Consider the following 21,820-nt stretch of genomic DNA (forward strand, 5'->3'; position numbering starts at 1 on the left):
GGGTCAGAGAGAGAGGGAGACACAAAATCTGAAGCAGGCTCCAGGCTCTGAGCTGTCAGCACAGAGCCCAATGCAGGGCTCAATCTCATGATGGTTCATGAGCTGAAGTCATGGTGACCTGAGCTGAAGTCAGATGCTTAACCGACTGAGCCACCCAGGCACCCCATTTCCCTCCTGAGTTTTATCTCATATGCGGCTGTGTTTCCCAACCCCTCACTTCTGAGGGACTGTGACTTTGACCTGCTCAGATCCTCTGGGGCAGGGTCTCACCAAGCAATGGCCAGGTGCCGGCCGCCCCCAGGAATGTTCGTGGGACATGCTGCTGCCGTTGCCCAGAGACTATGGCTGGCTGCCGGCCCGCCCCAGTAAAAGTTCACATGATTTTGTAGCCACACTGTTTCAAGGATTATGGTAAGTCACAACACACATCTGGCACCAGGCTTCACCCTTAACATCCTTGTTACAGCACCAGTGAATGTGGTTGATCTCTGAGGTCTGCTGGGACCAGGTGTCTTCATAGCCTCTACCAAATGTCCTCCCAGTAGGTGTGTTGCCTCTCCCTGTGTGGCCCGAGGACCCCTGGACTTCACTCTCTGCTCCTGGGGATTCGCCTTTCCCACCAGCACACCACCAGTTATCGAGTGCTGGAGTTTCAGACTCTGTGCTCCTCCTGCTTATAGGGTCTTAATGGAATTTAAACCCTCTCTTTTTTCCTTTCTCCCTTTTTAGTTCAGTCCCTGTGGCTGTTTCCACTTTTCCACTTTCTCTCCAGCTGCTTTTGGCGGGGGTGCTTTTCCTGTACTCTCCCCCCATCTCTGTCCTCTCTCTACAAGCAAAAATAGCTTCCTGCCCTCCGCAGCTTCTCTCTCCCCTAGTTCACCTCTCCCCACCATGTACCTGATGAGTTCTGTGGTTCAGGTTGTGCAGATTGCTGTTAATCCTCAAATAAGTTTTCTAGGTGTGCAGGATGGTTTAATGTTGATCTGGCTGTATTTCATGGACACGAGATGCAAAAAAGCTTCCATGCTGTTCTGCCATCTTGGCCCCTCCAGCAATGGCATTCTCTTATAACTTTCTACATTCTAAGCAGAAGCTGACACCTGGCATTTACATATAAATGATTATTTTCTCTCTCTCTCTCTGTCTCTCTACTCATACACACACACACACACACACACACACACACACATGAATATATATACATACACACACACCTATACACATGTATGTATATGTGTGTGTATGTATATATATATGTATATATATATACATATATATATACATATGTGTGTGTGTGTATATATATACACACACTTTTGAAAAAAGTTATTCTAATTCACAAAAAATTTTTTGGGAATTCTTCTTTCATACTTTCTTAAAGTCATTCATCACAGTCCTTTGAATATCCTTAATGGTAGAAAATCTTTAGTTCCAAAAATCATATTTTCTCTAAAATAAAAATGGCATTCAAAATTAAGTTTGTAAATAATGCTGACAATGAAATTTAGTAATGTTTTATCATGAAAACAATGTAATTATAAAATAGACTGATTTTCTTATATGTCTCTTAAACAACTTTGAAGGCAATTTTATACAAGCAGTTCAAAACTACTTTTGAGTGATAACAGCATAACTGAAATAAAACTATTTCTAATGATGGCTGCTTAATTATAGAATAGTAATTTAAATCAAGTATTGAGGAACATGTAATTTTTAAGTTCATTTTTATTGCTCATATATCTAGTCTTGAAAAATACTTTAAAATATTTCAAATTTTAGGTGCACCTGGGTGGCTCAGTCAGTTAAGCGTCCTACTCTTGATTTTGACTCAGGTCATGGTCTCAAGCCCTGTGTTGGGCTCCATGCTCATAGTGCAGAGCTTTCTTGGGATTCTCTCTGCCCCACCCACCATTCAGGTGCATTCTCTCTCTCTTTCAAAATAAATAAATAAATTCAAAAAAATATTTCAAATTTTGTTCTTCTTGTACTGTTAATAATGCAATTCAACTGTTAATATATAGCTTACCATTTTATGGTTTTCTTTCTAAATGGAAAAATAAGTTAATTTTTTTAGTTTTCTTGAAAACATGTCATAGCACATCTTCACTTTGTTTACAACTAATTTTAAATGATTTGTTTTAAGAGGAAGATAGATACATTTCATTCGTGTAAACAAAAGTGGAAATTTTTGCAAAATTTTTTTGCAAAAATACCACAGAAAAGCACTCATTTATGGGATCAGATGTGGCCAAAGTTCCCAGCAGAGGGCAGCACTCTATGTGAAATAAGAAGTTGCTAGGGAAATGCTTCTGAACTTTTGCCTCATGTGCCAGAGACAGTTATTGAATTTTATCTATTGAATTTTAAACAGTTATGAAATTTTGGAACACTTTCTTTTGAGGCTGAATATTCTTACTAGGTGCTTATTTATTTGATTTTTTCTGTTAAATGGTAAAATTTAAGGACATAAAATAATAATGATTTATTGCAAATGTTCTGCCTTCTGTGTAAGATACAATTTCTTTTAATTGTTGAAAATGACTTCTTTTGAAGTTCACTTGCATCCGCATGTATTAAAAATTGCAGGATTTATTGTATAAAACCATGTTTACAGCATTCTTACTTCTTATGGGTTTATGAGTGTCTTAATGCCCCCATTAAGACATTCAGTTTTTTTGTTCTAAACTGTTTTCTTATGCTTTTTATTCATATGGAAGATTTTTCATCTGTCAATTTCCAACCAACAAATGTATTATTTTTCAGCAATTTTAAGTGTAATCTCCTTTGCAAATGCTTTTTTTGCTGACTTATTTTGTCTCTCTTTTTCTCTCTTGTAGTTCAATTCTTTATGCTCAGATATAGCAAGAAGAGGTTGGTGCCCTCACCAACATCCTGTAATCGTATCTTCTACATTAATGCCTAACCTAACTTTTTCCTTTCCTTTGTTTTCTTTTTTTATTATAAAATATATATACTTACAGAAGAATTTATAAAATATATTTGTACTGTTTAATTAATAATGAAAGAAAACAAACACTAGTATAAGCCAAGTCAAAAAAAGAATGTTGGCAGCATCCAAGCACACCCACTTAGTTCCTGGCTTCCTCTCTAATTATAATCCTATCCCTCCAGCCTGGAGGTATCCACTATTCTGGCTTTGTGATAACCTTACCTTTTTTTTATGCTTTTACAACCTATATATGCATTCTTAAACAATGGTCTGGTTTTGCCTGTTTTGAACTTAATATGAGTGGAATCATACTATTGGAATTTTTTTCATATTTTAAACATTTAATTTGCATATTAAAAATTGTGCATTCCAATAATTAAAATCATCTGAACACAGAAATGGTACTCTGATTAAATTGCCTTTGCAGCTTACAGGACATCTTGTACCAACTTGGTTTTTATTCTAGATTTCACTGTTGTCCCACCTAACTTCTTCCTTCACCAACATACAAGTTCTTTTCCTTCCCTGCCCAGCCAGACGTGCAGATGGAGGAGGCAGCCTCAGTGTTCCTCCTCAGTAGTTCTGATTCTTTGATGAGGAAAGGGGCATCAGTCATTTAAATCTGATCCAACCTCTTTGCACCTTATATTATTAAAGAGCTAAAAGAAGTAAAATAAGAAGGCAACGCTTGTGGAATGTACAGTGCATATTGGTGGCGCACACCTCATTACGATTTGCCCTCTTGCTTCTCCTGTTCAGTTGTTTCTTTTGAAGACAGTGGATTTTTCTCTTGCTTTTCTCCCTTCTTCAATTTTGACTTAATCGAATTTCTCCATCTCAGCCATATGGGGTTTGTCAGACATGGTTGCAAAGGAAGCAGAGCAATGCTTTCCAGCAAGCAGAGTCTGATCTGCACAGTGGCTGCTGCCAAGTGCCCTGCTGGAATTCTTTTTATCCTACTTCTTGTGTTTAATATAGTGTTTGCAATGCCATCCATACTATAGCATTTGGCTATGTCATTTTCTTAGTGCTACACTGTTTCATTGTATTTACATTTCACAACTCATTCATCCTACTGTAAGTAGACATTCAGGTTGTTTGCAGTTTTTGGTTACTGTAAATAAGACTGCTGCTAATCCTCCTACACATGCATGCTGGGGCCTATGTTTATATGCTTTTAGGGTATGTACTGGCATTCTTTAATATTTCCCTGGTGAAAAACCTCTTGGATTTTGGTATCCAAACTTTAGATTATAAATGTTTTTGTAATAACACTTGTCAGCTGATGTTTTTACGAAAAATTTGTATTTATGTTCAAATGCAGTACTAGATTTTAAAGAAAGCTCTCTGTGTGTGGGAGGGGTGGTTGTAGGGGAAGTCTTGAATTATATTCTAAGTAGAATTGTTAAGTGTTAACGTTTTGAAAGGAACAGTTAGAATCAACAAAGGGCATGTGTGATGGTTAATTTTGTGTCAACTTGACTGGGATGGGATACCCAGATATTTGGTTAAACATTATTCTGTGAGGCTGTTTCAGGATAAGATTAACATTCAAATAGAGTGAATTAAACAGATCACCCTCTGCAATATGGGTGAACTTCATCTAATTCACTGATGGTCTGAATATGCAAAAAGGCTTAGTAAAGGAATATTTGTTTTCTTTGCCTATCTTCCAGCTGGAACATTGGTCTTCTCCTGCCTTCAGACTTGGACTTGGACTAGAACTATACCATTGGCTCCTTCCTGGGTCTTCAGCAAATTCCTGGGTCTCGACGGCAGATCTTGGGACTTCTCAGTCTTCATAATCATGTGAGCCAGTTCCTTACAATAAATCGTATCATATATAAATATCCAATCAGTTGGGTTTCTCTAGAGAACCCAGACTAATACAGCATGTTGCTGTTGCTGTATACAAAGTAATTGTTTGAAATAACCATATTGATCATTTAATGAACATTTCAGTCATTTTACATAATAACATGACAGCTTGTCACGTATGTATGTATACATATATACATATATATATGTATTTTACTGTGAATTAGTTATGTTTTAGGAAATTGGTTGAGGTTTTGAGTTAATATATAAAATGTTATAATTTTTCTTATTTAAAATATTGATAAATAGACTCAGTTATTTTTTTAAAAGTCTAATTTATAGAAATAGGTTTCTGATTTTAAGTGGAGAATACCTAAAGTGGGAAATGCTATACCTAAAATGGAAATTCTGGGTCATAGATCATATGTATCTTCAACTTGGTTAGATAATACCAAGTTGTATTGCAAAAGTATGGTACAAATATTCTTACCAGGTGTCTGTTGGAATTCTGTTGCTTACATCCTCACTGAGAGGGTAACCAAATATCCCAATTTTTGAGGAAATGGACTGTTTTACAGAAAATGCTTGTTATAAAACATAGAAGGGAATATAGAATTGGAAAAAAATAATTTCACAGACCCAAATGATATTATAGATTAAGGGAAGTATTATTAATTGCTGTCAAAAATCATTAAGTAAATGGTTGATGGGAAACTTAGTTAATTGCTAAAAGAAAATCTCACACATTACTTTTTTAATAGCAAGGGGAAACCTTATCTGTTCAGTGGAGAGGAAAAATAACTTGGTAGAAGAATCAATCAATTGCAGCATTCCTATTGTTTGTTCATAAAATAATATGTGCCTTTTGATATAATGTCACATGAAGTTACCATTGCCTATTAATTATTCTAGGCAACAATATTTAAGTTGGATTTATTATGCCTCATATAGAATGTGCAATTTACAAGAAATGTTGGATATAGGCAAACAAGTTAAATGGGAGCATAGCAAAGAAACCAGAAAAATTAATGATGTTCTGTAGGAGATAAATTAGGCTGGATTCTTTAAAAAGTTACTATAGTGAAAAAGACATTGTGGTTGATTATGAGAAACCAATGGACATAAAAATCAGATACAACTGACTCTACATTTGATATTTGAATGGACAGACCACCTATATATGATATTTTGGGATCAAATGGGGACTTTTGAAAATAGTCTCAATATCAGAGGAGATAAAATGTACTGAAAGAAAAGTAGAGGTCATTTACTGCAAAAAGTAGGTTGAGGAAAAACATATGCAGTATGATTTTATATTGAGGTGAAACTGCAAAGGAGTGTGTGTGTGTGTGTGTGTGTGTTGTAAAGACCTGGAAATACAGAATTAAGGTAATTAGTAGTGGTGGTCTCTGGTGAGGAAGGATTGATTTCATAATTTTTTTCTAACGTTCTACAATGCATATATGCTGCTTTTGTAATAATTTTTAAAAAATGCAAACTAGATAATAAAAAGTTATTCAATCTAGTATGTCTCCTGGTAAAAATGAAGGTATAGAGACAAGTTTCTGCCTAATAATAATCGTATGCATGACTAGCATCTTATATGCTAGATAATCTTCCTGAAGTAGTGATCACTTTGATTATTATTAAAAAGACCACTCCAGGGGCGCCTAGGTGGCGCAGTCGGTTAAGCGTCCGACTTCAGCCAGGTCACGATCTCGCGGTCCGTGAGTTCGAGCCCCGCGTCAGGCTCTGGGCTGATGGCTCAGAGCCTGGAGCCTGTTTCTGATTCTGTGTCTCCCTCTCTCTCTGCCCCTCCCCCGTTCATGCTCTGTCTCTCTCTGTCCCAAAAATAAATAAACATTGAAAAAAAATTAAAAAAAATAAAAAAAAATAAAAAATAAAAAGACCACTCCATAGGGTCATAAATCATCTAGTGTCCTCTTCTTCCCCCTTGATTATGTGCATTTCATATGGATCTTAAAATAGGTACAACATGTCTTACTCTATTCTTCCAGCATTTATAGTTTTTGTTCCATCATTTTCATTGCTATTGTAGTTTATTAAAGCAGAAATAAATTGATTGAAATAAATTATGAAGAGTTTATGTACAGATCACTATAATTATGAATAATTTTTATGCTCCCATTTACTTCATTGTATGTATATAAATATAATATATATATATATATATATATATATATATATATATATATACACACATGTATGTATTTTTAAAAACACAAACCTTTTCTTTCTCCTACTATCTCTTGGAAGCATGGGTTATAATCTGTCAGTTTTATTGCATCTTTATTTACATGAGAAATTCTTCTGTTGATTGATTTAATTATAAAACAAGGATTAGACAGTACTGATGCATGAATCAGGGAATATGAAAGTGACTAAATAAGGCTCTTTGTCCTCAAGGAAATCCCAATCCAGAAGGGAGAGGAAAAAGACAGGTGCTATATAGATCTGTAAACAAAATAATTTCCAAAGCAATATAATTTCATTCATTTTCTTCAGCAAATATTTATAAGTATTTAGATGCTAGTCTCTGTGCTAGATACTGGGCTTCAGAAAGAAAATGCACTTTCTTCCCGTGAGTTACCAATGATCCAAGATAGACTAATAAACAGAAAAACAGATTAATCACAATCAGTATGATTAGTAGCACTGACTCAGTGGTTTCTCAAATGGGGAGTATTTTGCTCCCCAGAGGACACTTGGCCATGCCTGGAGATATTTTTGATTGTCATGATTGGGGTGTGTGTGCCACTGGTAGCTACCAGGTAGAGGTCCAGGATACTCCTAACATCCTACAATGCACAGGACAGCCCTGCACAACAAAGAGTTATTAGGATAAAAATGTCAATAGTGCTACTGTTGAGAAATCTTATGCTAATCATTGTGTTTTGGGGTTTGTGTAAGAGGTGTATCTAACCCAGTAAAGGTGAGTAGGGGAGAAGAGTCACGGAAGGCTTTCACTGAATCTGGACTGAAATTTGAGGAACAGCTGGACTTAACCAGACAGAGGACACCAGATGTGTTACAGGAGGTATGTGCGGAGTGTTGTGGGCACATGAGGGAAGGAAAGTCTAGTTTCGGGGGATGATGAGGAGTGGGCATGCAAAGACAATTGTCATGGAAGACTGCTCAGGGCTGTTTGAGCTTGTCCAAAAGGATTAGTAGTACGTTGTCAATGGACATAGGTATGTGGGAGACGGTGTTGGAAAAGTTCTTGAATGTCATTTCAAATTGAGGTAACTCTGCCAAGAATCATTTTGAGAAGTGGTGTATTTTTAGTCCTATAAAACAACAAGACTGCGTATGCCAATAGTAATTCATTGTACTGTAGGGGGTCATCATATTTTTTAGAAATCACATATTTAAAAAATGAATTTAACTCAGTTGCAGTGATGACATATGATATATTAATTGCAGCTTTAATTTCCAAATACTGTATTGGAGAATTTTCAGATCTATCCCTTATTAATTTCTAGTTAAATTCTGTTATGGTCAAAAGACATACTTTGTATGATTTCTATTCTTTTAAATTTGGTGAAGTTTATTTTAAGGGCCTCAGTATGGTCTATCTTGTTGAAGATTCCACATACACTTGAAAGAAATGCTTACTCAGATGTTGGATGGAGTGTCTTATAAATGTAAATAATATGACATTATATTAACAGATTCGTTGATAGTGTTGCTTATGTCTCCTGTATCTCTACTGATTTCCTCTCTATTTGTCTTAGCAGTTACTGAGAGGACTGTTGAAGTCTCAGACTGTAATTGTGGATTTATCTATTTCTCCTTTCAGTGCTCTCAGTTTTTGTTTTATGTATTTTGAGGTTATGTTGTTAGGAGTGTACATAGAATCGTTAGCTCTTCTTGGAGAATTGACCCATTCATTATTATCTAATTTTTCTTTTAAATATTGGTAATATTCTTTGTTCTGAAGTAACTGTGTGATAGGATAGCTACTCCAGCTTTCTTTTCTTCGTTTTTGCATGGTCTATCTTTTCTCATCATTTTACTTTTAATCTATCTATGCTTTTATATTAAGGGGGTTTCTTACAAATAGTGTATACTTAAAAAAAAGTCCAGTTTAACAATCTCTGTTTTTAATTAGTGTGTTTAGAACATTCACAATTTATCATTTTTAATAAGGTTAGATTAAAATCTATAATCTTACTTTCTATTTGTTTTATCTGTTCCTCATCTTTTATCCTTTTTCACTGCTCTTTGGTTAATTGAACATTTTTCTTATGATTTAGTTTATCTTCACTATTGGCTGATATATTTATACTTCAAAATTTTTTTAGTAGTTGCCCTAGGATATATCTTCAATTAATCAGAGACTGCCTTCAAATAATATTCTGCTTCATGTACTTTTCATTATATAGTACTGACTTTGAAAGAGTATACAATCACACCTATTACTAATTACATTATTAAAAGTTCTGAAAACTATATACTTTAGTCTGTGTCTAACAAATGCTTAACGACTGCCTCGCAGGACAGAAAGAAAAAAAAAAAGCCCTGCTTTGTAGTGTTTGATGGTTTCTGTGGCCTAACCACTCCAACCATGGCCAATTTCAAGCAACCACTGTGACTTCACTGAATGTGGAGATAAGAAAAAACATGAGCACAGTCATTGCATTGAGTCAGTACAAGCCTGCTCCAGTATGCACTACTTATCCGATTAGGTTCTCTTTTCTTGTTAAGACCTGTCTTTGGTTTTTGGTTACTATTGATTTTTCTAGGACCTGCTACTTTAATTCTAAGGCTTTCCAATGTCCAAGGAATCTGCGGCTACAAGGTTTCACCCTTTTGCAAATTTATATTCTCTTATTGCTAAAGACTTCAGTTTCATTAAAAATTATTATATCCCCCTCAGAGGATTTCTTTCTACTTTCAAAAATACATCCAGAGGCTCCCATACACCAATTTGTATCAACTGTACCCAAAGCAATCTAAACTCAAAACAAGGAGATGCATCAAGCCATTTTGCAATTAAAAGTTGTTTATGACAGCTAGCCAGGAGTCAACTGCCCTAACCTTGGGGCTTAGAGCAAATTTAATTTGGGGAAAGGATCTGGGAGGGTTAAAGAACAGCTTTGGCATTTCTTACCAAGAGAATATGACTCATTGGATTGATATAGGTTAGCTAGAAGGTCTGTGTTTTAAAGATCTAAAAATAGCTGCCTTGGTGCTCACTCATAGCCAGCTACTAACTCTCCCTGGGTGAGTCAAGTGGTGACTGTGGCCTAATAAGATGACATCCTAAGTTGTTATTTACAACAGGGCAGGGGAAATGGAACAAATACTGAACATTTGGAACCTTCTGGGAGAGTCTGTTGTGAAACAGTCTTAAGAGTATTTCAATTCCAGTGTCTCTTTGTAGAACAGAGAGCCTGAACCACTCATGGGAATGCTAAAATAAAGATTTGGGTGGGGGTTATGTGTTGAATAGAAAAATTACAGAAGCTAGTGCTCAAGACTTTTGACTGAGAACTCAAATGCTGAGAGACCAGGAAGGGTCATAAAGAGACTACAGTACATATTCAGGATAATATTTTGAGTAATTGTGGACTTTACTGAGCAAACAGTCTAATAATTTCTTGTGCTATCATTTCTCCATATTCTAGGATGAAAGCAGAAAAAAGGATTGAAAGAATCTTGAAGCTAATTTCTTATTGCTTACTCCCTTTCTTTTAATCTCCCTATGCCATGCCATCACTATTTTATCAACATTCTTCTAAAGGAGAAATGGGGGAGGCGCCTGGCTGGCTCAGTCCGAAGAGCATGTGACTCTTGGTCTTGGAGTCGTGAGTTCAAGGCCCACATGGGGTGTAGAGGTTACTAAAAATAAATTAAAAAAAAGGAGAAATTGAAACATAAAACACATCATTATGATAAATAAAAGCATGAAGGCAGGAGTTGTAAATCATTTAGATTTTCTTAGGAATAGTGATTCCAAAGCATTCCTTAGTTAACTACTATTGCTATCAATCATCTTGACAGCCAAGAAATTCAGATTTGGGTTTTTTTCCCCCTAAATGTATACTTTTATCATCCTATGAATTAAAGAATACCTGCTTAGATTTATCCCAATAATAGCACCTTAAACACACAAGAATGATTTTAAGTTACATTATAGCTACTTCCACATTGTCTTGTTTCTTTTAAGCCATGTATTTTTTCTAAGATAAAAGAAATTTGGGGTTCCTGGATGGCTCAGTTGGTTAGGCATTCAATTCTTGATTTCAGCTCAGGTCATGATCTCACAATTCATGAGATCAAGCCCTACACTGGCTCTGTGCTGGTGGTGCAGAGTCAGCTTGGGATTCTCTTTCTCCCTCTCTCTCTGCCTCTCCCTGCACTCATGCACCTGTGCTGTCTCTCTTTCAAAATAAATAACTAAACTAAACTAAGAGGAATGCATACTCATTATCTAAAAAATTGGAAAATACAGATAACACTTGTAAATAAAACAGAAAAATCAACCATTACTCTAACACTGAGAGAGAACTACTGTTAACATTAATGGTATTTTATCTGCATCGCCTTATGCATATAATTTTTTTTTAGGTTTATTTATTTTGAGAGAGAGAGGGAGCATGTGTGCGCAAGTGGGGTAGGGGCAGAGAGAGAGAGGGAGAGAGAGAATCCTAAGCAGACCCCACACTGTCAGTGCAGAGCCTGACGTGGGGCTCAAAACTAACAACTGTGAGATCATGACCTGAGCCAAAATCAAGAGTCCCTTAACCAACTGAGCCACCCAAGTGCCCCTGCGCATAAATACTTTTAAAACTTGGAGTTATACTGTATATATACAATTTCAAACACTAACATTTCTACCAATTCTATATAAAAGACATGTTCCTTGTCCTATAGAATGTTTAGACTCTAGTTTTATTTGCTAAGTTGTATTCTGCCATACGGATGCTTCATAATGTAATGATGCTTCAAATATTCCATCAGTAGAGTTCCCTTTTCTGTAATTTTAAAATTCCTTATCTCTAGTCCTTTATCTCTAATTTCAAAATCCAAACAGCTGTGAAAATAAAAGTGTTTTTGGAATTCATCTGAGAGCACCTGGGCTCAGATCTAACTTGGTGACAAGACTCACCAAAACTGATGTGAGGCTACTGACTATCTGCGTTTATTCCATTAAAAAAATTTTTTTTAATGTTTATTTATTTTTGAGACAGAGAGAGACAGAGCATGAATGGGGGTGGGTCAGAGAGAGAGGGAGACACAGAATCCAAAACAGGCTCCAGGCCCTGAGCTGTCAGCACAGAGCCCGACACGGGGCTCGAACCCATGAACCGTGAGATTGTGACCTGAGCCGAAGTCAGATGCTTAACTGACTTAGCCACCCAGGTGCCCCTGTGTTTATTCCATTTAAAGGGAGATATTTCCAGGAATAAATATTGATAGATTATGGGGTGTTGCCCTAAAGCTGCATGGGCTTAGTCTATGCATTATGAAGTCCAAAAAAAAAAATGATGAATGCCCCAAAAATTCCTCTCTAAGGGTTTCAGATAAGAGATCATGAATTTGTTTTAGATATTTTTGTTTTCATGAATAATATTGCAATGAACATTTCTGTGCTTACATTTTTTTATGCACTTAGTATAATTTCCACAGGGCTATGCTTTACTGATAAAAAAGAAGTGTTGAACATTATCAAGTCTCAAGTTTTTTTACTTATTCCCAGAAATAAGCAATATAAAAGATGGCTCAATCTATGACATTCTTACTTGGCTTAGTAATTAAAAATTGGACTTATTCAGTAGGCATCCCCAAGTTTCACTGCTAATTTAATTTATATGTCTTTGATGAATAGCAAACTTAAAATTTATTTATATTAAAAAATTATATTCTCTGAGTAATAGTCCTTTGCTCATTTTTCTATTGGATTGCTAGTGTTTTTCATAATAATTTATATTTTTGACAAAATTAATTCCCTTTCTGTATTATTTATGTTAGACATTATTCTAATTTTTCTACTAATTTTGTTTTTGATATTTCATGTAGTTAAATATATTGATTTTGCAATTATGTATTTTATTTTAAAAGCATAATATTTGCAATATACAATATACTCTGTATTATCTATAAAACATAAAATAATCTAAATCAATATGTAATTAACATCCTTAGTAGCTCGGTTTTTGCCTACTACATTTGCTGAAATTCAAAGGAGGGTATATTAGAGACTTCTAATGCTACCATCTGTGTCGATTTTTAAAGTGTATTGTAGTTTTGGGGAGCCTGGGTGACTTAGTGGGTTAAGCATCTGACTTCAACTCAGGTCATGATCTCACAGTTTGTGAGTTTGAGTCCCCGGGCTCTGTGCTGACAGCTCAGAGTCTGGAATCTGCATCAAATTCTGTGTCTCCCTCTCTCTTGGCCCCTCTCCTGCTCACACTCTGTCTCTCTCTCTCTCAAAACTAAATAAACATTAAAGTGTATTATAGTTTTTATATTTGTTATTATATGAGAAAATTGTCCATTACAGGAACATTCTTAATAATAGACATGACTTTATTATGAATTGAAATATTTATCAATTTATTTATTTATTTTTATTTATATTTATAATGTATTTACTTGAGTTTTCCTTTGTTCAATTTTACTATCATTACCTGTCTTTCTTTGTATTTACCTTATTTTATATATCTTGACCTATCACTTTTCTTTTTAGCTTATTTGTGCCATTTTGTTTAATATTCTTTAAAATAATTTTACAGTGCTGAATTTAAGCTATTTAGATTTACTGTTGCAATAGGTATATCTGTTCTGTTGCGTTTTCTGATTCTTTTATTAATTCCTTGGCATTTCTCTCTTTTATGCCTTTTTAAATATGTCATGTGTTTACCCAGTATTTGTGATGGTCCTATTTTAAAATTTCACTAGTATTATATTTAAATTAAAAATATTTATTTTATATCTAATTGTCTGATTCCATAATTGCATGTTGTTATTTGAGTTCCCATGACGTAAATACCATAACTTAACTCACTTTCTTTCCCTTCTCTCTATCATTGTTAATATAATTTAATATGTTATTTTCCTAATATAACCTAACAGGAGAGAGGTACTAAATAAAAAAATTAGAAAATATTGAGATTGCCATCCATTGTGATTCTCAGACTTATCCATGGGACTTGCAATAGATTCTAAGAATACGTTGTTCATCAGTTTTGTTCTCAGTGTTGTTGTGATATTATGTTTTTTTGTTTTTGTATTTTACTTGGGAAATGGAAGAAACAATTTGAAAATAAAAATCTGATAATGTTATCCAGACACAAAGTGGGAGCTTTTATTTTTATTATAATTATTTTTTATTATAATTATTTTTTAATGTTTATTTTTGAGAGAGAGAGTAAGTGGGGGAGGGACAGAGAGAGAGGGAGACACAGAATCTAAAGCAAGCTCCAGGCTCCAACCAGTCAGCACAGAGCCCCAGGCCCCCAGGACTTGAATCCACAAACTGTGAGATCATGACTTGTCAAAGTTGGCTGCTTACGGTGGGATGAGAGCAGTCCCCAATCCTTAAGATAGTTTGGAGAGGATTTTAGAGCATGTTTAGGTTGTTAAAACACCCTAATTTAATTTGAGATGACTTTCTAGTCCTATGTCTATTTCTCTTACTTCTTGGCTCCACTGTTTGGCATAACCACCCAAAGCAAAGTTTACTATATTTTTGACTAAGAACAAAAAAAAGCTATTGACTGTAGGATTGCTTTCATTTGGGGGATGTATGTGGGGGGTGGGGGAAGAGAGGGAAAGGAAGATATAAAAACAAGGAAGGACTGAATCATTTTAAGATAATTTACTTGAGTTATTTAAGGACAAATGTAGCCTTCTATTCATTTTCTTCCATTCTGAAATAAAATTGAGCTTTAATGAGCTTAGGTCCAGGGAACAAAATGTGATGCTACCACTTATATTCATGTATCAAACTCATGAGGTGCTTCAGTGGAATGATTCTCAGAATTGTGTTTGGGATGTTTGTATGAACTTTTTGAATTTCAGTCTTTTTACTCAAGTGTTAACTCTAGGCAAGATAGTCCACAGACACAAAATTATAATGTTATTAGCTCTCAGAAAACATAACAACACAAAAGTGCAAACATGTTCTAAGGTTTGTGAGTTCTTAAATACTTCTGTTGTTGATTTTTTTCATATAACAGAATAATACAGCTTTGGGTAGAAAAATAATAAAATTGTAATATTTATGTAAATTTTGATTTACTTCCTATTTTCATTGCCTTTTGCCTTAAAATGGAAATGCTACTGTCATCCTGATATTTATAGAAAACAAAATGTCCTCCAATTTGAATCCATTTAGGTTTAATCCCTGAGTTCAGTTTCATGCAATGAAATGCTACATTCTCTCTAACTGGAAAAAAGAAACAAATAACTTATAGAGGTTTGTTTATGAATACACTGTAATCTAAGAATGAGCAGTGTTTTTATGGAAAAAAAACAGACCTTTATGATTGTAATCCAAATGAGAGGCAATTAGGCTTGTTTTTATTAGAGATTAGTATGTCATGTTAGTTTAGTTTAGAAAGACTTAAAAAAAATAAAATGGGAACCATAAATATCAGCTCCATCACTGCTTAAACAAAGCAGCCATCACTGCTGTCAACCTTACGTCTTTGTTCATGACACATCACATCTTTGAATTATCAATGTTGACCTGACCTGGTGGACCTAGAAATTGAATAATTATTTCAAAGGATTTTATTAAATGTCTGTCTATTCATGTTCACATATATTCAGTTTTTGTTGGAAGGTCCTCAAATTTCTGAGTTCAGTTTAGGCACTGAACTACTATAGAAATGAAAAACTATACAGAGGTGTAAATAAACTTGTGAGGGCTATTAGTGTAGAGAAATGGCCTTAAACCTTTCTGACATTTATACAAGCTTGAATGTCATTTCATTATGTTTTTGCAGCATCTATGGATTACAAGCTATGGTATATGTTAAGGATATGCAATGTTCAAGTAAATTAATGAAATACTTGCTTATGTGTAATTTTATCCTTTCTGTATAATGAAATGAATCACATTTCTGTTAGCGGGTTTTCATGAACTATCGTGTAGCTCCCTTTCACTTCTCCTGGGTCTGTTAGAAGATTAGCCTCTTTCATAGGTCACATCATGGGAAAACACTATGAGAAGGGGAGAAGAGAAGTTAGGGAACATGTTGTGTGTTAGCTTATCCTATAGTGTAGCTAAATACCATCTCTGCATATTCATTTGGCATCAAGTCCTTCAGGATATGGGAGAAGGGGGTGGAGTAGAGAAACAGTGACAGCAGATGTGCAGGAAGATGTAAGTCATGTGAACTTTTTCCTTTCTTTCTTCTCCATCTCATTTAATTGCCATTTATCTTTCCCATGGCTCAGACCAAAAGTCTTGGAGACAACAAACTTTCTTTATCTCACCCCTACTACTGATTTCTTAGAAATCAGTTGGCTCTAGTTTTAAAATTTATTTATCCAACAGAGAAACAACAACAAGAGATCTGAACAACAAAATTAATAACTGAGCTATGTAGAACACAGAACCAACAATGACAGAATTTATCTTCCTTTTAATGCCCATGAATGTTTAGCAAAATTGACCATATGATGAATTATAAAGCAAGGTGCACAAGTTTCAAAGGATGGGAATCTTTCAGTGTATTCTCAGATTACAGTAGAATTAAGTTAAATGATTTAAGAAAGAAAAAAATGAAACTATTATGATACTAACATTAAGCGTCATACGAGTGAACCTAATGAATCTCATTCACACTAAAGACTTCAGTTTGCATTAGCAGGGCTCCTTGTACCTTAATTAGTTATTATTATCGGCTATCCTTAATAAGAAATGCTGATGTAAAAGTAGATTCAGATGTCACCAAGTCAAGAAATAGCTCAAGAGGTTGATGTCTGTGTAAATAAACACATTAGATATGGTTAATGTAATTAAACTTGGAGTGGTATTTTAAAGTCAAAATAGCTATTAATTTACAACTTAGCTCAGAACTTAGCCATCTAAATTTGCTTAAGACCTTAGCAAGTTGTTGTAGAGACAAATGGAAAGATATTAGGTTGCTAAGTGATTACTGTAATTTTGATAATTTTCTTTAAAGCTCTGTTTGTGTACATTAAAATATGTTTACCTTGGAGTCTTATTGCAACCTGATCCAATTAAACAATATCAATATCAGAGTGCACACCCAATTAAAACAAGAGGAGTCAGGTGTTATTTCTTTATTGAATTTTTTGAATTACTCTAGTCAGAGATGCCTACTCAGTAATGATTTACTAATTGAAGAAGCATCTCTTCAAACTATCTCCCTGTTGCTCCCTGTGTCAGCACCTGCTTTTCATTCATCCTAGCTTAAACATTCTACCTTTGATTCAGACCTAAGATTACTACTAAAATGCTCATACTCAGGAAACATGTCTATTAGCTATGTAACTCCTTGGTCTCGCCAATATAGGCTTTAACATCAGTTTCTCCAAAACCAGGGGAGAGGAAACATGGCAGGTACAGAATGTGTATGTCTGGCGTGTGCATACTGGCTCTAGAAGGACCTAGTAGTTACAGTAGTTATGTCTAAAGTGGGATTTAGATGTGGGTTAGCATCTTCCTTTACTTGGTGCAAAAATGCCATCATCATAAAAATGCACTTACAATTTTAAGATATGACTAAGTAGTTTTAAATACTACACAGTTAAGTGGCCAATTTCAATGATCCTCCCTTGATCTTACCACTTTTTTTATAACTGCATTTTTAAAATTCTGCATGTCCCATATACCAAATCTGATTGTTAAAATCTTGGAATAAAACCTAAACTGCCTGGTTTAGGGTCGTAAGGGAATTTAGACAAATATCATTCATTAAATCACTCAAAAGATATTTCACTGTAGTGAGCAATTTGACAGACAGTGGGTATATATAGAATAAAGAATTTAAAATCACTGCTTTATGAAACTTACAATGTAGTGCAGAGGAGGGTGTTCATCAAAGTCAAACAAATGTAAAAGAATAAAATGATGACTACTATGAGGAAGTCTTGGTGGTGGGAATTTCTGTGAGAAAATTGTGTTTGAGCTGAGATCTGAAAAATAGGAGCTAATCAGGGAACTCTCTCAATATTTGACTAATTTTCCAGGAATAGTACCAGTTACTCAAAGCCTTTATTATTACAGTTTTAGTTATCATTACTTTGAAAAGGTATTGTAGATAGTTATCTTTTTTTTAATGATTATTCTGAGTTGAGATAATATCATTTTAATGCTATTTTCATTGGGCCATCGAAAGAGCAACACAAGGGAAAAATAAGGAAAATATGTGAATGGTTATTTTTCATTTTCTTGGCTCTTGGGCTCATTAATTTTAATGTTACACCAGGCAATTTCTTTAACATTTCATAAAAGGAGTAGGGATCATCATGTCTCTACTCCTCACTACCAAGGAACATGTAGTTTCTGTCCCCACTGAATATCCTTCCTTTTTTTAAAAAAAAAGTTTATTTATTTATTTTGAGAGAGAGAGAGAGAGACAGTGTGAGGGAGGAGGGGCAAAGAGGGTGGGAGAGAGAGAATCCCAAGCAGGCTTCATGCTGTCATGACAGAGCCCGATGTGAGGCTCAAACCCACGAAACCATGAGATCATGACCTGAGCCGAAACCAGGAGTCGGACACTTAACCAACTGAGCCACCCAGGCACCCCACTATCCTTCCCCTTTGAAGTGTACATTTATATTGTCTTTTCTCATCTTCATCATCATGAACTCTGTCCCACCACATCTCCAGCACAAAATTCAAATTCTTTGGATTGACTAAATAGGTTAGTCAAAAAGTAGCTCTCTGCTTCATCATCATCCTGGGTGAGTTAACATTTTAGTTAATGTGCCTTCTAATATCTCACCCTTACAATTCCTCAGCCCCTACTAAACCACTGACTTTTAGCTCTACATAAGCCTCCCATAATGACACCCTGGAGCTTAGCTTCACTATAGCTATTCTCCAGTATTTTATAACCATAGACTTTGTAACTCTGACCACAACATACTTACTATCTACCAACTCCTTTCTGCCTACAGAAGTGGCAGTTTAGTTACTAACCCTTTATGTTCTCCTAATTACCTGATTGCTTTCTGTTAAAGCTTGAGCCTACTCTTAGCATAGGATTAGGTTGATGATACCCCCCTAGACTTCCCAGTCTTTTCCCTCCTTGACAGTCTTCGGGGCTCTCCTTCCAAAAGTTCAGGTCTGATTAGCTTACCCAAAAATACATCTTTTAGTTGCTCCTCTGGGCTCCTGAACATTGGTTGAGAAATTACTAAACCATGCTGATTGGTCTCTTCAGATTCCTGCTATTCAAACTCAAATGGGTTTTCATAGCTATTTGACAATTCCTGTTTTCTAGTTATTCTAAAGCTTTTTGCTCTCCCCTGAATTCCTTAACTTCAACCCTAGCGCTGCCTTCATACTCTTAGCAGGTGACTTTATCTCCTAATTTATAGTTTTTAAGAACATACATTGTTTGATGTTCCTCAGTTTTTAAAAAATAGTCTATATACCTTTACTTTCCATTTTCTCTTAGGAAGAAATATCCCTCCTCCTATATAATAAATAAAAGACTGTTTCATTTAGATTTTTCTCTAGTTATTTATGTACTGTTGGAACATAGTACACAGTTGGTTTATTTAAACTAATATTAGATTTAGCAGTCAGTCCTATCCCTACCTGTGAAATGAAAGTATAAATAGTCTTTGTTTATGTGGGTTTCATGAGTAATGATGGTTTATAAACTTTTAGTGGGTCTGAGAACTTAGGGTCTGAAGTCAAGGGTCTGCTCTTTCTCTATTAGAACTCTTGAACCCAGCCTATCTTTTACCTTTACCTTCCATTCTTAAAAGGAAACTTGAGGACAGCGGAAGAGTCAGAATAGTGTCTTCTACTCAATGCTGTGATCCTGGAGCAAACATTTCTCAGCCCTGTTGCTATGAAAAGGAAGCATTGGTGGGGCTCTTTGGAGCCAGGCTTGGTCTCGGGGAAAAAACTCTTTTCTTGGTAAGATAGCCAATTAGAAAGTTTACATGAAGGAATTCATTACAATGGCAGCTTGATTTACTGGGAAAATGTTTTCAGATTTGAACTGAAAGTGTGTTGGGGTTGTTTTTTCTTTCTTGTTTCTTTGTTTTTAATTGACTGGGACTCTTGAAGAGCCTTCATCAAATAAATGGAATGGAAAATTCCAAATAGTCCATCAAATAATCTAGTGGAAAATTGCTTAAGGTGAGGTCTTTTCAGCAAGAGGCGTTTTCTATTCTTTCTGCTGCCAGATTTGAAGACTTCCAGTTATATCATTCTATCAGCTACTAAATTTTTAGTGTGTTGATTTTTAAAAAGCAAATGCATTCTTCAACTCTGAATCATGTCATTTTAGGTGAACACAATAAAATCTAGAGAAGAAAATTATAATCACACTATAAACACTATTTTATAACCTGTTTTTTAAATGGAAAAACACATTGTGAAAATTTTTAATGGATTTAAAATTCATTAAATACTTAAGTGGATTTAAGTATTATTTAATAGCATTATCTTTGTTTTCTTTTTTTTTTATATGGAACGCTTCACGAATTTGCATGTCATCCTTGTGCAGGGGCCATGCTAATCTTCTCTGTATCGTTCCAATCTTAGTATATGTGCTGCCAAAGTGAGCACTAATAGCATTGTCTTTAAAGATGAATGATTGGTTGGTTGTATCCTATGTTTTTAGTTTATTAGCTTACATATCGAAACAAGATAGTGGCAAACTCAACCATAGCCTTAGTTGAAAGAGCAAACTGCTGAAAAAGTAATTTGTGCTAATGGCTCTAAACTGGTATCATTTGTTTCTATATTACCAGAAACTGGTGCAAAGCCTGGTATATACTAGGCATGTAGTAAATGTTGAATTTAATTTTTGCACACATTTTTATTATTATTAAATATGGGTTCTAAGTAAAAGAAACTCTCAGTGTTTAGTCTCATTCTTTTGTTTGCTTTACTTACAGATGATTTATGAATAGAGTTTGATATTGCAGTTCATTGCCATGGTAACAATCATAATATCACAAACTCCAGACTTTTTAAATGACACTTAATAAGTGGGAAAAGGGATGAATAAGTGTTTCATTTGTATAGTGACATCATGATGGCTAGCAGTGATAGAAAAAGAAATAACATAGGTATTCAGATAAAAATTTGTAAGTTTGACTACTTTTTGAGCCATGGGAGAGTTTTTTGAAGTTATTGGATTTCAGAGATGGATATATTTGGCTTATCTATAGTTTATAAAACATTATCAATAAAAAAGTTACAAGATTTATAGGATTTGGAATCAAGAGAGCTGGATTTTAGGTTCTCCTCTGTGAGGAGTTAATGCCATCATATAATATTTCTGAGTTTTAATTTATAAAGTGTGGACAATATTCCACTGACAACAGCACAGGGTTGCATCAGCAGTACCAAGTGAAGTTATACATGTGAACACATATTTTAAAGCATGATGCAAATTACAGATATAAGATGTTACTGTCCTTCATATGGAAGCTGATTTACCGTGATTTTCTATGACCTAAACATGATGGAGAGTGGATCCTTGGTTTGCAATATGTGTCACTCCATCTCAGAATGGGGTTTCTTTTTGGGATATGAAAATGTTTTAAATTTGATTCTGGAGATCATTGTGTAGTTTTGTGAATATAATAAAAACCACCAAATCTTAACACTTTATTTAATTTTTTAAATTTTAGTGTAGTTCACACAATGTTACATTAGTTTCAGGAGTACAACATAGTGATTTGACAAGTTCATACATTGTTCTGTATTCATGACAAGTATAACTACCATCTGTCCCATTACATCACTATTACAGTATCATTGACTGTATTCCTTATGCTGTGTCTTTTATTCTTGTGACTTATTCATTCCACAACTGGGGGCTTGTATTTCCTACTCCCCTTTACCCATTTTTC

At 34.8% G+C, this 21,820-nt stretch overlaps 1 protein-coding gene, 1 non-coding gene and 1 pseudogene across 2 annotated transcripts in view; 1 reads left to right on the forward strand and 2 right to left on the reverse strand.

Annotated features, from left to right (window-relative positions):
- Positions 1 to 4,841, forward strand: part of FBXO4 (F-box protein 4) — a 54,447-nt gene extending 49,606 nt beyond the window's left edge. The window contains exon 6 of the mRNA XM_086678032.1: positions 4,627 to 4,841. Coding sequence (XP_086534158.1) covers positions 4,627 to 4,763 — 137 coding nt within the window. The 3' untranslated portion in view covers positions 4,764 to 4,841. The remainder of the gene's footprint in view (positions 1 to 4,626) is intronic.
- Positions 3,542 to 3,813, reverse strand: LOC112861050 (thymosin beta-4, Y-chromosomal-like; annotated as a pseudogene).
- A 15,577-nt stretch (positions 4,842 to 20,418) lies between the features above and the next one.
- On the reverse strand, positions 20,419 to 20,525 carry LOC112861763 (U6 spliceosomal RNA). Its single transcript, XR_003223665.1, has one exon. It is a non-coding gene; the product is annotated as a U6 spliceosomal RNA (small nuclear RNA).
- Positions 20,526 to 21,820: the final 1,295 nt, after the last annotated feature.

The sequence above is a fragment of the Puma concolor genome, chromosome A1, assembly GCF_028749965.1.
Source record: "Puma concolor isolate L17-30 chromosome A1, mPumCon1.1.hap2, whole genome shotgun sequence".
In the NCBI taxonomy this organism is placed as follows: domain Eukaryota; kingdom Metazoa; phylum Chordata; class Mammalia; order Carnivora; family Felidae; genus Puma; species Puma concolor.